At 48.7% G+C, this 14,494-nt stretch overlaps 1 protein-coding gene and 1 long non-coding RNA gene across 15 annotated transcripts in view; one reads left to right on the top strand and one right to left on the bottom strand.

Annotated features, from left to right (window-relative positions):
* The window catches only part of LOC125960972 (uncharacterized), a 210,015-nt gene extending 209,441 nt beyond the window's left edge, over positions 1-574 (top strand). For both annotated transcript variants that reach the window (XR_007471232.1, XR_007471231.1), the window contains exon 2: positions 454-574. This is a non-coding gene — a long non-coding RNA (uncharacterized LOC125960972). The remainder of the gene's footprint in view (positions 1-453) is intronic.
* A 2,863-nt stretch (positions 575-3,437) lies between these two features.
* SIPA1L2 (signal induced proliferation associated 1 like 2) overlaps positions 3,438-14,494 on the bottom strand; it is a 238,102-nt gene continuing 227,045 nt past the window's right edge. For 10 of the 13 annotated variants that reach the window (XM_049696795.1, XM_049696794.1, XM_049696793.1 and 7 more), the window contains 4 exons: positions 10,062-10,115; positions 9,391-9,514; positions 8,366-8,447; positions 3,438-4,721 (listed from right to left, as the gene is read on the bottom strand). In XM_049696795.1, coding sequence (XP_049552752.1) covers positions 4,575-4,721; positions 8,366-8,447; positions 9,391-9,514; positions 10,062-10,115 — 407 coding nt within the window. In that variant the 3' untranslated portion in view covers positions 3,438-4,574. The remainder of the gene's footprint in view (positions 4,722-8,365; positions 8,448-9,390; positions 9,515-10,061; positions 10,116-14,494) is intronic. The other 3 variants (XM_049696798.1, XM_049696799.1, XM_049696797.1) reach the window with 1 other exon arrangement.

Raw genomic sequence — 14,494 nt, forward strand, 5'->3', positions numbered from 1 at the left:
GCTTGATTTCAGAGGATCTGAGATGACTTAATAACCTCCAGAGGTTGGGACTACAAGTGGTGGGCCTTTGCAGCTTAGGAAGGCATGCGTGAGTGCAGTTCACAGTGACTGCGGCAGAGGGGTGGGTTTGCCATAGATGGCCGCTCGTTCTAGTGACCCACCATCCTTGTTGGAAAGAGAGTAGGGTCAACTCTTCAAGAAGTCATAGTCACAGCTTCTCCACAACTGGAGATTGTCGGTCCATCTAAATTTCATGTCTGTTCTCTCCTTAAATTGCCGTCCAGGTTTCCCGGGCCAACAGTTTACATAATGTGGAGCAAGACACGTTAACGTCCACGTGCTCGACACCTAACCACAGTCACAGTTCCTGAAGAAATCTATCAAGAGCATGATTCTTGGGCTTCCCTGGTGGCGCAGTGGTTGAGAGTCCGCCTGCCGATGCAGGGGACGCAGGTTCGTGCCCCGGTCCGGGAAGATCCCACATGCCGCAGAGCGGCTGGGCCCGTGAGCCATGGCCACTGAGCCTGCGCGTCCGGAGCCTGTGCTCCGCAACGGGAGAGGCCACAAGTGAGAGGCCCGTGTACCGCAAAGAAAAAAAAAACAAACAAGCGTTTTGAATAGATATCTCTTTGGTCTTGGGCTCTGCAGAGAAGCAGCTATGGTTTATGGCTTCATGAGTTTGACGGTGACTTCGGTTAATGACATGTCATCAGTTTCTGCATTTTAATGGGCTAGCAGGACAGCCGACTCCTGACATTTCAGAGATAATTGTGGTATCAGTAAAGGCAGGACTGTATTTTTACGCTCTCCACCCCTGCCCGATGTAAGTTATATTTTTAACGATAAACCTGCTCCTGGAGACTGAGAAGAGCAGGATAAAGCCTCTGAAATACGAATTAACTTTGTCACATATGAGAATGGCCTGAATACATAATAGATCACTGCCTATGGTTAGAAAAAACCTGCTTGATATCACTTATTATAAAATAAAAATGATTTCTAGTAGATACATTCTAATATTTAATTAGTTGGTACCCAGGAAGTCCTTGCAGAAAGTCAACATGTTTAGCTGCTAAGGGGGGTACCTTTTGTAATTAACAGTGTCTACGAGGACGCCAAGTTGCTCAAAACCACACGCACTAAGGGGAACACGACACAGGGATTTTCCACAGGTTGGCTGTTCACTGGAAACATACGTTTGAAAAAAGTCGAGCAGGCCAAAAGTCATGTGGCCATGTTCTCTGGCATGGCCACCTGGCAGACTTGAGAGATGATTCATTCTTTGCTGGTACAAACTGAGAAGTATTTCTTCAAAAGAACCCTTCCGGTCTGTAGGTGTGCCCTAGGGAGGTGGGATGACTCTCCCTTCAGCTAGGTTTGGGCCAGGTTCCTTTGTTTTCTCGAAGCGACGTCAACCTTGGTATCCGCTTGGTTGTCCTCTGAAGCAAATGCTTCCATCCCTGCCCAGGGACGCAGAGCTGCACGCAGGCCCTGGCCAGGACACACAACTATCCGTCGTTTAGCTTTTACTGAAGGCAAGACCTGTTTATGGCAAACTGTCTGGTGAACATGCAGTCCAGTGATTCCTGTGAAGTGTAGGGCTTATCCCTGAACCAAACCTTTCCCTCCAGTCTCTCACTCAGCAGCAGCTCTGTGGGTTCTACCTGCGAAGACATTTTCAAGTGTGACCCAACTTCTTGCCCCCATCTTATCTGCTCGCATCATCTCTCACCTACATGGGTCTTCCTTCTCTACTCTTTCCCTTATCCCAGGCGTTGGTCAACGATGCTAGCGAGTGGCCTGCAAGCTACAATGGCTCTTCCATCTTTAAAGGGCAGTAAATGAGAACTAAACAGGCAACAGACAGTATGTGACTCTCAAAGTCTAAAATATCGACTGTATGCCTCATACAGAAAGTCTGCAGGCCCCTGTTCCATGTAACTCCTTCTGCTTTCGGAGTCAGAGTAAGCCTTTAAAACACAGGACGTATAATAAAATAAACAAAACAAACAAAAATAAAACACAGGACACATTACGGTGCTTCCCTGCTTCAACAGCTTCCTTTTGACTTAGAATAAAATCCAGACTCTACCATGGCCTAGAGTTACTTAATGATCTGGCTTTTACCTGTCTTTTCTAACGTCTCCTTCTTTCCCCATCACTACCTATTTTCCCTATATCCTTTCTACAGACTCGGGGCCTTTGAACTTGTGTCCCCTCTGCCTGGAAAACTCCCCCCAGCTCCCTCTGGCCTGCTCCTTCCCCACCTTCAGAAGTTTCCTACCCACGGAGGTCTCCCCAAGCACACTGTCTACACCTCTGTTCCTCACCTGTAGAGAGGGGATGATCTAGGTAGCTGTCCTTTAGGGTTGCCATATAGACACAACGGACACAGAACAGGGCCTGGCACACGGTAACGAGTCAAACAATGTCAGTTATTACTATAGTTACTACAGTATAATTTTAATAATAATTAAGGGAGCCCATCCCAGGCACTGTTTATTTCTTTGAGTTTCAAATAATCGGACGCCTGTCTCCCCTTATTAGACTGTATGCCCTGTGAAGACAGGGCCCAGCTGGTCTTGATCACTGATGGCTCTTCCACTCCTGGCAAGTGCCTGGTTCACGGTGAGAGGGAGAGCGAGGAGGGAGGAAGATGCCTACCTGGCCCACGAAGCCCTGGCTTCCTGAGAACCCGCAGTCCCTGGACGTGTCCTGGAGGTGCGCCTGTATCTTCTGCAGGGGTGGCTTCAGGAAACGGCCTTAGGAAGCCTCCCGCTCTATCCGCTGCAGGACCGTTTAGTTTTCAATACGCCGCTCATTTCTCACGCCCACGTGAGAAATCCCTCTGAAAGGTAAATTCTAGGAATCGCTCTGCTTCCTCCAAATTCTTGATACGGTTTCTGTTCTCGGAAGGTGGAGAACTTTGTACCGTGATTACTGTGGTTCCCTTCCCACTCTGGCTCACGTTCTGTCTTCTTTCTGTCTCACCTTTGATTCAAGTTTGCAGTTTACTCCTTCCTGATTATTTTTCAAATCCCTCTTACTTTATTGCATTTATTTTCTTGTAAGCAAGACCAAATGCTTTGCTGAATTAAAAATTAAAAAAAAAATCAAAATGAAAGGCAATCTTGGGTAAATCACTTGACTTTAGCCTCAGTTTACTGAGCTGTAAAATGGGAATCCCGGCACCCACCTAGTAAGGATACTGTTAGGATTCAATGAGATCTATGAGAAGTGCAGAGGACAGTGTCTGGCACGTGGCAGCCGTTAGTCAGTACTAGTAACTTTTTACTTTAAATCAGGTTGGGATTCTGTAAGAAGGCTCAGTAGTACTCAGTACAGATTAAGGTCCTAAATTACCAGGAATAAATACTCATACACTCAGATGGTGGACATATGAGAACCCCAACGTCTACATTCACCTGACAACACTGTTCCTTGTGTGGACTCTTTTAAACATTTATTAAAAAAGCAAAATGTACGTTCATCTCAAATAGAACAGTTAAAAATGGTAAAGCAATACAAACAACTTGTTACTAGCAGCATCCAGTTGTTAGAAGGAAGGTCCTGCCCCACTCCTCACTCTGCTTGGGCAAGCTCAGCCTTTGCTGAGCCCGCTGCTACCTACACCGCCCTCCAGAGTAGTGCAGGTGAAACCAACGTTTATAAAATTAACAATTTAAGGTTAAATAAGCTTAAATAAGGGTGTTAAATACAAGACACTTCATCAAAGCTTCTGTACAAAGATAAAACAAATTTGGCATCGTACAAGCGATTCCGCTGGCTCATGGCACACAGGGGAGCTCTCGTAAGTAAGCAGGTTGACTCTTTTTTTTCAACAGAGCATTAACTATACAAAAGTGAACTAAGAGTTGAAGTAACTACTCAGTGAGCCATTTACAAGGCATATGTATCTTTTCTTTTCTTTTCTTTTTCTAATCAGAACACTGTTAATATTCAGGCACCGTTTGCTCCTGCAAATAAATAAGTCTCTAAAGGAACTGCATTTGAACTCGTGTTAGACACATCAGTGCTTTTTCTGTCCCCCTCCCGACACGGCTTTTCCAACTATTTCCCCTGCCTCTTTCTTATTGCTATGATAATGTGGCTGTAGAAATAAAAACTACTGTACATCCAAAAAAATAGAGCACCTTTAACATTAAAGTATATGTCTGATTATTTGTTCTCATGTTTATTTTACAATTCTAAAGCCCAAGCTATGGTCAATTGTTTTAATATCTCTACCAAGTCACCTGATATATAGGACATAAAACCCAACCCTCGTCCCTCAGGAGGGAAGCCCACGCAGAGCTCCGTTTCAGCAGAGCCTCAGAGGGCCACACTGACACCAGAGTTTACATTCATCTCGACACCAGCGTTACATTCATCTTCACGAGCATTGCTCTCCGCGGTCACACGGCGGCTCCCTGTGCTGCTGGGGGCGTGGTGCTAGACAGAGTGGGACAGCAAGCACAGCTACGGTGGGCTGGAAGCACAGCGAGAAACCACATGTTGGCGACTGTGAAGGGACCCCTGGCTTCCCCGGGGCCCCTGGTTGGGCGGCGCTCAGGTTACGGCTTTTTGTCGATGGTGTTGAAGAACCACTCCGTGAACTTGCGCAGCTGGGCCGTGGCCGTCTGCGACTCCTCCTGAAGCCGCAGGTTGTCCTGCCTCAGATGCTGCACCTCGGCCTGCAGCACGGCCTTGTCCTGCTTTTCCTGGGGGAAGGGGGTGGAAACAGATGGTCATGCATCTGCCGGACACGCTCTCTCCTCCCAGCTGCGGTCCGAACGCTTCTACCTTTTTTTTTTTTTTTTTTTTTTTTTTTTTTACTGATTTACTTATTTATTTCTTGAGGCGAGAGGGAATCTGATTGCCCGCTCTAGTTTCTGCCAAAAACGGGGGTGGGGACGAGTAACTCAGAATATTCTTTCCTTTCATCCCACTTTGCTCCCAGCAGGAAGCGAGACAGCTGTTATACGGGAAGGTGATTAACCACAGTCTATACTATCCTCTCTCTGAAAAAGGGGGCCTGGGAAAAGGTATAGCCTTGGACAGGAGGGCAGAGCTTCCCGGGTGCACCTCCTTACTGGACAAGTCGGAATCAGCATAGCTGCTGATCCTGGGCTTGTTTATCATGAGCTCATCTCATCTTAAAGCTTTCCTGGGACAGTGTATTTCCCTAATGGCCTTCAAAGGGTGCCACTAAAAACTATGTACAAATTATCAAGATGTTTCAGGGGCTTCCCTGGTGGCGCAGTGATTAAGAATCCACCTGCCAACGCAGGGTACACAGGTTGGAGCCCTGGTCCGGGAAGATCCCTCATGCCTCGGAGCAACTAAGCCCGTGCGCCACAACTACTGAGCCTGCGCTCTAGAGCCCGCGAGCCACAACTACTGAGCCCACGTGCCACAACTACTGAAGCCCACGTGCCTAGAGCCCGTGCTCCGCAACGAAGAGTAGCCCCCGCTCGCCGCAACTAGAAAAAGCCCGCACTCAGCAATGAAGACCCAACACAGCCGAAAATAAATAGTACTAAGAAAAAAAAAAGATTTTTCATAAGAATCAGACCTGGAGTTTCCAATAGACAGTAACAGAAAGCGTACAACACAAGTTTGAGCTCCCAGACGCTGAAAGGGATGTCTTGCCCCAGACAGAGAGAGGGGGGTCACTGTCACAGTGGCGGTGGGAGATGACTTGATGGCTAACTCCACAGATGCACCTGCAGCCCTGTGCCCACGGCCGTGCGGGTGAGCCGGGGGCTAAGACTCTTCAGGAGACTGGCCCCCTCGGCATGTCTGGCCCTGCCCTCGAGCTTTGCTGCTATTTCCTGTCCCTTCTCACCTCTCGACCAAAGACACCGGTCCCAAGTGGAGGCTGGTGTTAGAACTCATTGCTGACTCAGCCCACTTCCCTCAGTCACAAGAGGTTCAAGCTCCTGGCCGCCCCAGGCCCCAGGGCTCTCATTCCCAACACGGCTCAGACATCCCCAGGGCCCTGCTGCGGCTCAGCTGCCCACCTCTCCTGACCCCTTGACCCTTTAACTCCACCCATGGAATGCACCCTGTGTCACCGAAACCTGCTAAACTCTCAAGCTTTTCCCTGGATATTCCCTTTATCTTCAGCTAGACATGAGTCTTGACTCTCTCCTGTGGACAAGGGCTTGTTCTGAAGAGCACAGGGCCTGGAGGCTGCCAGGTCAACACCTCGCCCCGGCTGCCCGGTGCAGGTAACTGCTCTCCCCTAAAATCCCAGCTCCCGTGAGAAGCCTGACATGGGCTGTAAGACCTGCCACCCCTGCTCTTTGCCATGGTTGACTATATCTCCACTCCCTCCCATCATGGAAGATTCTAGAATGTGGTTCACCTTTCTTCTTTCCTCCTCCATCCCTCATGCTTATTGATGATCTTAAGACGCCGTAGATGTTCCACCTGATTCAGTCTCTTTGTGACCTCGAAGACTGCCCTCCTCACCCCCCCTCCTGGGGCCATTGCCTGTACCTTGAATCTATTACTGATAACCGCACATCTTCCTAAATGCTTCAAGTTCCCACTGCCTGACCACCACCTCCTGTCTTTCTAAAATAATTTCTCCAGTACCCACCCCTCCAAAAATGATCTAATCTACCAATCTTACCTTATTGTCAGCGTCCACTGACACCCCCTGTGATGACATTATTCCTTCTCACCCACCTTAGACTCTGAGTCCCTCAGTTTAATCACATCCTATACACACTGAATGGTCCTTGTCTATCACTGCTGGTCTTAATTCTTGTCTGAAATCGAATATTGGTTAAGTTCAACCCTCTAACTTTTCTACACCTACATCTGGAGACAGGGTGACCAGCTGGCCCAGCTGGTCTGGGACGTGCTTAGTGCCAGCTTTGAAAGTTCTGTGTCCTGGGAAACCCTCCGTGCCAAGCAAGCTGGGACAGCTGGTCACCCACACTGGAGGAAAATACCTAACTTATGCCGCAGTCTTACCAAATACATCTGGTCCAATTATCCTCCACTCTACACCTTACCCTCCATCCTTAAATCTCTCACCCTCCTTCCCATCGCTCACCCTCAGCTCTGCAATAAAGAAACAACCAGAGGGGAACTTTGCCAACTGTCTCTGTTTGGGCTGCAGCCATACCTTGCTTTGCAGATACCACTGTTTTACAAATTGAAGGTTTGTGGCAACCCTGCACTGAGCAAGTCCATCGGCGCCACTTTGCCAACTGCATTTGCTCACTTCATGTTTCTGTGTCACGCTTGGTAATTCTCCCAATATCCCAGACTTTTTCATTATTATTACATTTGTTATGGCGATCTGTGATCTTCAACGTGCTGTAATTGTTTTGGCATTGTTTAGCATAAGAAGTATTTTTTAATTAAGGTATGTGCATTGTTCTTATAGACATAATGTTATTGCACACATAACAGACTACAGTATACCACAAACATAATTTTTATATGCCCAAAATATTCATGTGATCCAATGTATTGTGATATTCACTTTATTGCAGGGGTCTGGAACCAAACCTGCAATATCTCTGAGGTAGGCCTGTACTCGTGTATGAATGCTTGTGTGCACGCATGCACACGGACACACACACACAGACACGCACACACACTCTGCTCTGGTAACTATGTGTGGACGGTCCTTACTCCCATCCAGGCCAGCTCCCTCCTTGTTAGGCTCAGGACGTTATTTCCCTCCCAAATGGATCATCTCCACCGGCGTTCATGCCAGCTGTCACCTCTCCCTTCTTCCACCAACAAAACCCTCCCCACGGCCCCTCCCGGCCTCACCATCACCCTCCAGCTACAGCACTCCGTTCCATTTCCCCGGATAGCAAAGCGGCTACTGATAACACGGTGCTGATGATCCGAAAAGAGCTCAGCAATGTCTGTGGAATGAATGACTTCACATCTTTTGAGGACCAAGCTCGCACAGGGTGATGGGCAGAGCGGACGCTGACTCAGTAGGAGGAAGCAGCCTGGGGAGACCAGGCTTCCTGACAGCTACTAACTCTTCTTAGGTCAGCTCATAAATGCTGGTGCAACTGAAACTCACTGAACTGAAAAACGCTTGCCTGCTGCATTTCTGCCTCATCCTGAAGACTGGCCATCCAGGGCTCAACCTCATTCAGCCCAATCTACAGGACCTTGTGTCCCCTACAATGAAATACAGTAGCTGTGGGCAGGAAGATGGAATCAGACCTCAGGCGTCTCCGTTTCCATTTACTGTTGGGTTTTGACTAGGGCAGTTATCTTTCTTGAGTGTCTTTTTTTTTTTTTTATTCCTAATCGTTAAAAATGGTTGATCGTGTGAGAGAAAGAGTTCGGAGCACGGGCTTCCAATCGATTACTTTACCTTCCGAAGGTCGGTTTGCAGCTGCCGAAGAATCAGCTCTAGCTGGTTGACTTTCCCGGTCAGTGTGGATGGAGACCGCCCTCTAGCAAGGAAGGAAAGACTTAGAAAGACCCAAGCGCGCTGAAGTCGACACCGCAGTCGAGAGTTTTCGTTGGTAAAGTTTTCACGTAAAACATTCTATGGTGCGCTTAGAGCCCCGCAAGGAAATAAATAAGATTATGTCAGATGTCGAAAGTGAACGCACTGCTGCTTTGGTGGAAAAATCCCTCCTGGGTCGCTTTTGATTTAAAAGGGGATTCAGAATCTCTACAGGCATACACATTGGTAAGAAAGCAAAAGATGGGTGATCGACATGCAGTTAGCAGCTGAGATTAGGCAGACCAGAACGAAGTCCTGAGAACCAAATATAGACTCAGTTTCCCCAAATCTGCCTTTCTCTGTTAAGGAAGTATCAAGAGGCTCACCACCAAGATGAACATGCAAGTTGTTGATAACTCGAGCTGACAGAGAAGTTGGAATTAGGCGTGGGTGACACTGAAGGAACATACGCTCTGTGGGTGACGAGCACGCCGAGAACACGGGTAGAGACGGCTCGCTCTCGGCACCCCTCAGTGGGAGCCGTGGGGCTGGGGGCGGGACCGGGGCTGGGGGCGGGACCAGGGTTGGTGGGCGGGACCGTGCCCTCGGCAGATGGAGGACGGTCAGCGAGGTACCCCCGTCTGATGCCGCTGCAGTGATCAGGCAGCAGATGCTGACCGGGCGTCACACCCTCCCACCCGGCCCGAGAGCCTCACCGCCAAGGGCACTGACCACACGTCTTGGCAGGACCCTCCCGCGGAGCACAGCAGTTATGCTGCCAAGCTCCATCCACCCGGCAGCGCCCGCTCGGTCCCTTCTCTGGGTCCTGAAGGGCTGGGGAAGGCAGGTGGAAATGGTTTCCTGGCTGTGGCCGGGGCTGAGCTGAATCCCTGTTAACAACTGGGGCCCGGGACACGGGAGGGAGGCGGCCCACAGGAGTCACATACCCAGTGGCGTCCATGAAATCTTTGCCACTGCCAGGATCGACACATAAAGGCAGCTCCTGGGCCCCTTCCAGGTCCTGCTCGGGGTGCATATCTGTCAGGGTGCAGAAGGACGCCACTCTCTGGTCTGGGGATGGGAGACACACACAGAAAGAAGCATTAGTAATAGCCGCCAGGCACCGTTTCTTCGTGGAAATGAATAGTTGCTAAATAAAACCTTCCCCTCCCCCCAGTCAGTTACTGCCCTGTGTGAAACAAAACAAAGAAGAACAAGCTCAGGCAAGCTGCTGACAGTCGGAAAGCATTCAGACCGGCCGTCCTTCTGGGCTGCACGGCACACTCACGTCACAGCCGGGGGAGCAAGGAGCAGACACTGGATTGGCTAGAGCCAGTCTTTCTTCTGTCCACGTCCCAAGAAATGCCCAAGCTGCTGGCTGGGCGTGAAAGGACGGCGTCGGGGGACGACATGACTGATTCACAGAACCAAGGAGAGGGACCCCTCCTCAAGCTCTCCCCGAAGCCGGAGAGCTTCCTCGAGACACAATGGCCCGGACACGTCACCCTGTGCGTCCCCGACCCTCCGTGCTTCCATAACCATGCAGACGTGCAGACAATGAAACAGAAAGAAAAGGTTACGGAGGATGGAGACCCCACGAACAGCCCCAGACAATCACCTAGATAGGACGTGTGGTGACAGAGTAGCCCAAGTTCTTCATCTGAGTCAAGACCTGAAATAAGATTTAGAATTTTCTTTTGAACAGTGGTATCTCTCGTCACTTGAGAGCCTCTGGGGGCCCACATCAGGCTCAGGTGATGGAAATACAGCTCTGTGTGTGTGTGTGTGAGGGGCACGTGTGTACACGTGTACCAGTGTGCACATCTGCATGTAAGTGTGTGTACACATCTGCCTGTGTGCATGTGTTGTACCAAGCCAGGAACTGCCCCGAGAGACAGTATAGTATTATGCATCGCCAAAGATTGTGGAGAGATGGTACGTCTCACGTGTCCTGGTCCTGGCCGGACGCACGGCTGTCGTGACACAACAATGGTAAGTGGCGTGCCACACACGTGCCAATCCAGCTGCAGGAAGGCGTGACCATTTGGGGTTTGCTTAAATGACCAGCTCCCTGAAGGTAAAGATAGCGGTGCTGAGAGAGATTAGCTGCACATTCTCCCTAAAACCCTTAGAGGAAGACCTGCAGTGTTTACAGCAGCAAGAGCAACGATCGGCTCGACTAGCCCTCCTTAGCACGGGGCCATTTCTGTTCCTGGCACCAGTGACTTCACATCCAATGTCTCAAGAGCTAGGCAGGAAAGGGAATGTGATGTTCTTCAGAACGGGAACCAGACTGGCCCAGCTCTGGACGCTGAGCTCTGACACAAGAACGCTGGCCCAGAAATGCTGAATGGCATGCAGAGAAATCCTGCTTTCAAGCAAAAGGTACAGGGGAGGACCAGGGACACATCTAGTCATCCACCACCCACCCCCCGCCCCCTGGTACCCGAGCGCAGCCACACTTGGGATCCGAGGGATACGGCAGGTGCGTTAGTGCTGCAGTGGCTTTTTCACGTGATTTGATTAATGGCTGGGAAATCGCACCGGGGGCCGTGTCAGGGGTGCTCTGATCTTAATTTATCCCCCTCTGTCTCCCGCTGGCTGCTGGACGCCTCTCCTAATGAGGCTACCTGCTCGTCTGGATTCTGGAGGGTCACGCACATCCCGTTAATCAGAGAGGATGGCGGAGGGGCCGGGGGCACCCACAGAGTCCGGGCCCTCTCAGAGCTGTGCTGAGCACCCCGCCTGATCGATCGCACAGCAGGCTCCCCAGCCACGTGTCCCTTTCCTCTGTCGTGACACCTCAGCACCCGTGACAGGTACGCAGGTGTCCTCAACCGACATTCCTGTAAAGCTTAAAGGGGCCCTTCTCCACGCTTCGCACCTTCTACAGGATGAGAGACCTTCCGTAACTATACATTCCTGAGAGACAACCAAGCTCCCAACTTGGTACAGACTAGTAGGGGTTTTGCATCTGAGGAAATAATTTGTAATTTAATTAAGATGAACAGCATAACTCGGGCACTGCCTACTTTTACACCTGATGGCAAGTGACCAGCAGAGGTGGGCAGGAAGGACGGGGCACACAGGCCGGGGGTGAGTGGCCCTGGGGAGGGGTAGAGGGTCTGGTCTACCGGAGTGTCCAAGATAACCCTCTGTTCTGTGATGGCCCCAAAGCAGGGAATGCTTCCCAGTTAAAAAAAAAAATCAACAGCAGAGGCATTTTTTATTCCACAGTGAATTTAACTACGGACCAAAAGGAGTGAAAGAAAAGAACTTATTCTTCTCACTTTTTAAAAGAGTCTCATTGACTCATCCACATTTTATGCAACCCGGTAATAACCTGGTTAGCTTGTATCTTTCTTTATATACTTGGTTCTGATGGTCAAGTCTAAATATCTCAATGAAAACGTCTTAGCTCGCTTCATCTATTTTTACCTTAATTGACAAAGTACCCACATATTTGAAGAAACAGACCTGGCTACTGGCAGCCATTCAAACATTCTTTGGGGAGAAACAAGGTCCCACAGGTCAGGAGGCAAGAAGCCAGAAATAGTTTTGCCAACAATGTAATTCCACAAAGAGGATTTCACTTGGAATCTGAAAAGCCTGGGAGGTTGAAATGCAACCAGAAAGCTACTTGATTAAGTACAGACACTAGACTCCTTTGTCAAGGAGCTAATCTTAGTGACAAGTTTCCAGTGGGCGCTTTCTTCCTCCACAGCTTATTTCTGTAATGATAAATATTCAGTAACCAAAGTGATCACTGGCATGGAACCGAAAGGCACAGACAAAACTGTAAGAAAAGGGAGGCTCGGAGTATGAACTCCATGTAACTGGTGAGCACAGCTTCCAGTCACCCACACTGCTTGGTTTTCCCTTTCTGTTCTTTCCCGTGCAAGCAGGTCTGGCTAAGAGGGGCCATAAGGGCATGGCTTACACGTGAAACAATGCTTCCCTTGAAAGAATCTTCAACAAACCTGATTTCAATGTCCGTTTCTTTTTTAAAATTTATTTTTTTGATTAGTATAGTTGATGTACAGTGCTGTGTACCAGAGTGATTCAGTTTTATATACATATTCTTTTCCATTATGGCTGATTACAGGACGTTGAATATAGTTCCCTGTGCTACACAGCAGGACCTTGCTGTTTACTGTCGGCTTCTTATTTTAGTGCATTTAGCGCTAAACAAGAGGGTGAACAGTCAGCAGACTATTCCGTATCAATCTAGAGCTGACAGGGCACAACAGTGGCCTGCAAATAACCCCTTCGACTCCAGGCAAGCTGCGTGGAGCAATGTCAGAGACCCGTAAGTCCAGGCCTGAATCGGGAGGGACGGGTGCTCTGATCAACTAGCCATGTCTGCCGAGGGTGTGGAACAGGAGAATGTATGCCCGATGTATACCATACGAGACACGCGGGTGTGAGGCTAAGTTAAACTAAACCCATTTCCACAAATGAGGCTGTTCTAATATGTCTTTGCTACAGCTACAAATTACAGAAAAGCTGGAGCTCTCTAGCTACAGGTAGAAAATCACAGGTTCTGTTTCTGACAGCTGGGCTTATCCAATTGTAGCTTATTTAGCTGACCGCCAGGAAAAAAAAACATTTTTAAACATAAAGTACCTTGGTTTAGCCTTTTGCAGCCTACTGATGAACGACGCAAGGTAATGGTCTAGAATCCGAGGAATGAACAAAGAAAAGCTCTGGATTTATTCTTTAAGATACAAGTACTGTTGTCTGGTCCGCAACAATTTTCCTACTTTTGAGAGAATTTAAGTCAATTTACTATAGTAAATTAACGGTGCATTTTTCATCTAAGTAGCTGTCATTTTTCTTTTCTTTCCTGTTTTTTTAAACCTTAGGAGTCTCACCGTATGCACCATTTTCTTTATGCTTATACGCACGCAGTGATTAAATAACAGTAACTAACAACTTCATCAAATTTAAGCTGAAGCTTCAGAACCGAACAAGTTCTCATCATAAACATGTAAGCTTACTGAGCTCTGTTTAAGAAACCAAGGGCAGTGTAAACTTCCATTTTTTCAGAAAATGCACTTATGTGGAATATTTCATTCCCATGGCAGTGCCTGACAAATGAGTTAATTCTGCACGTGTCACGAGCACACGCATCCACTTGCAACAGTTACCACCAGCGGGAAAGAGCTGACATCCCGAGGGGAGGAAAGGCCTGTGGGGAGGCATGCAGGATGCTGACACGCAGAGAGCCTCCAATCACCAGTTTATAACGTTTCCTTTGACACCTGTTTCCACTTAAGACAACATCATCCACTCAACAAATGCCGGAGAACACACCAACTGGCAACCTCTGATATTTTGATAAGAGAACCACTTTAAATCTTAGAACTTTTCAAGACACTCCACTCTTCCCTTCCCCGGCTTCACTGTCCGCCCCACAGCTAGCTTTGCTAGTTGGGTTTGTTCACTTGACCATACTGGGGGCATGGGACCGCTCTCTGTCATTCGGTCCCTCTATACTTCACATTATTTTATGTCATAAGGGAAGTGACAGATGATGGTCTCAGTGCCTAACACTGATGACAGGTGTTGTGTAGGAGTTCTGATGGGCCGAAGATCACATCTCACCCTTCCCCCCTAAACATAACAACTGCCCACGTGACGACAAGCCAGAACTGGGACTCGGCCAGTTTTCCAACCTGTCACAGGAGAGGGCAGTGAGGGGCGCGGGCTGTGGTGGGAATCGCACTTGGCACTTGAGTCACCTTCTCTCTCCCAAGCGTGTGAAGGAGTTCTCAATGTTTAGACACTGGTTTTTGGTAGAGCTATGACCTATCTATTCACTTACTAATTAATTTTGAACAATGCTGCATAGCATTTCTCTGTTGGAAGCTTTTCTATTCTTTTCAATGACTGGCAGCAAGCAAATTCTCAGGAATGAGATTGCTGGTCAAAGGGGGGGTACATCTTCTGGCTCTAGTTACGTACTGTCATATCGCCTGAACGCAAAGATGGATCAGTTTATAATCTTTATAACGATACCAGCTGTGAGCATTCTTCATAGCTCTCCAG

Source organism: Orcinus orca, chromosome 14 (assembly GCF_937001465.1).
Source record: "Orcinus orca chromosome 14, mOrcOrc1.1, whole genome shotgun sequence".
Lineage (NCBI taxonomy): Eukaryota > Metazoa > Chordata > Mammalia > Artiodactyla > Delphinidae > Orcinus > Orcinus orca.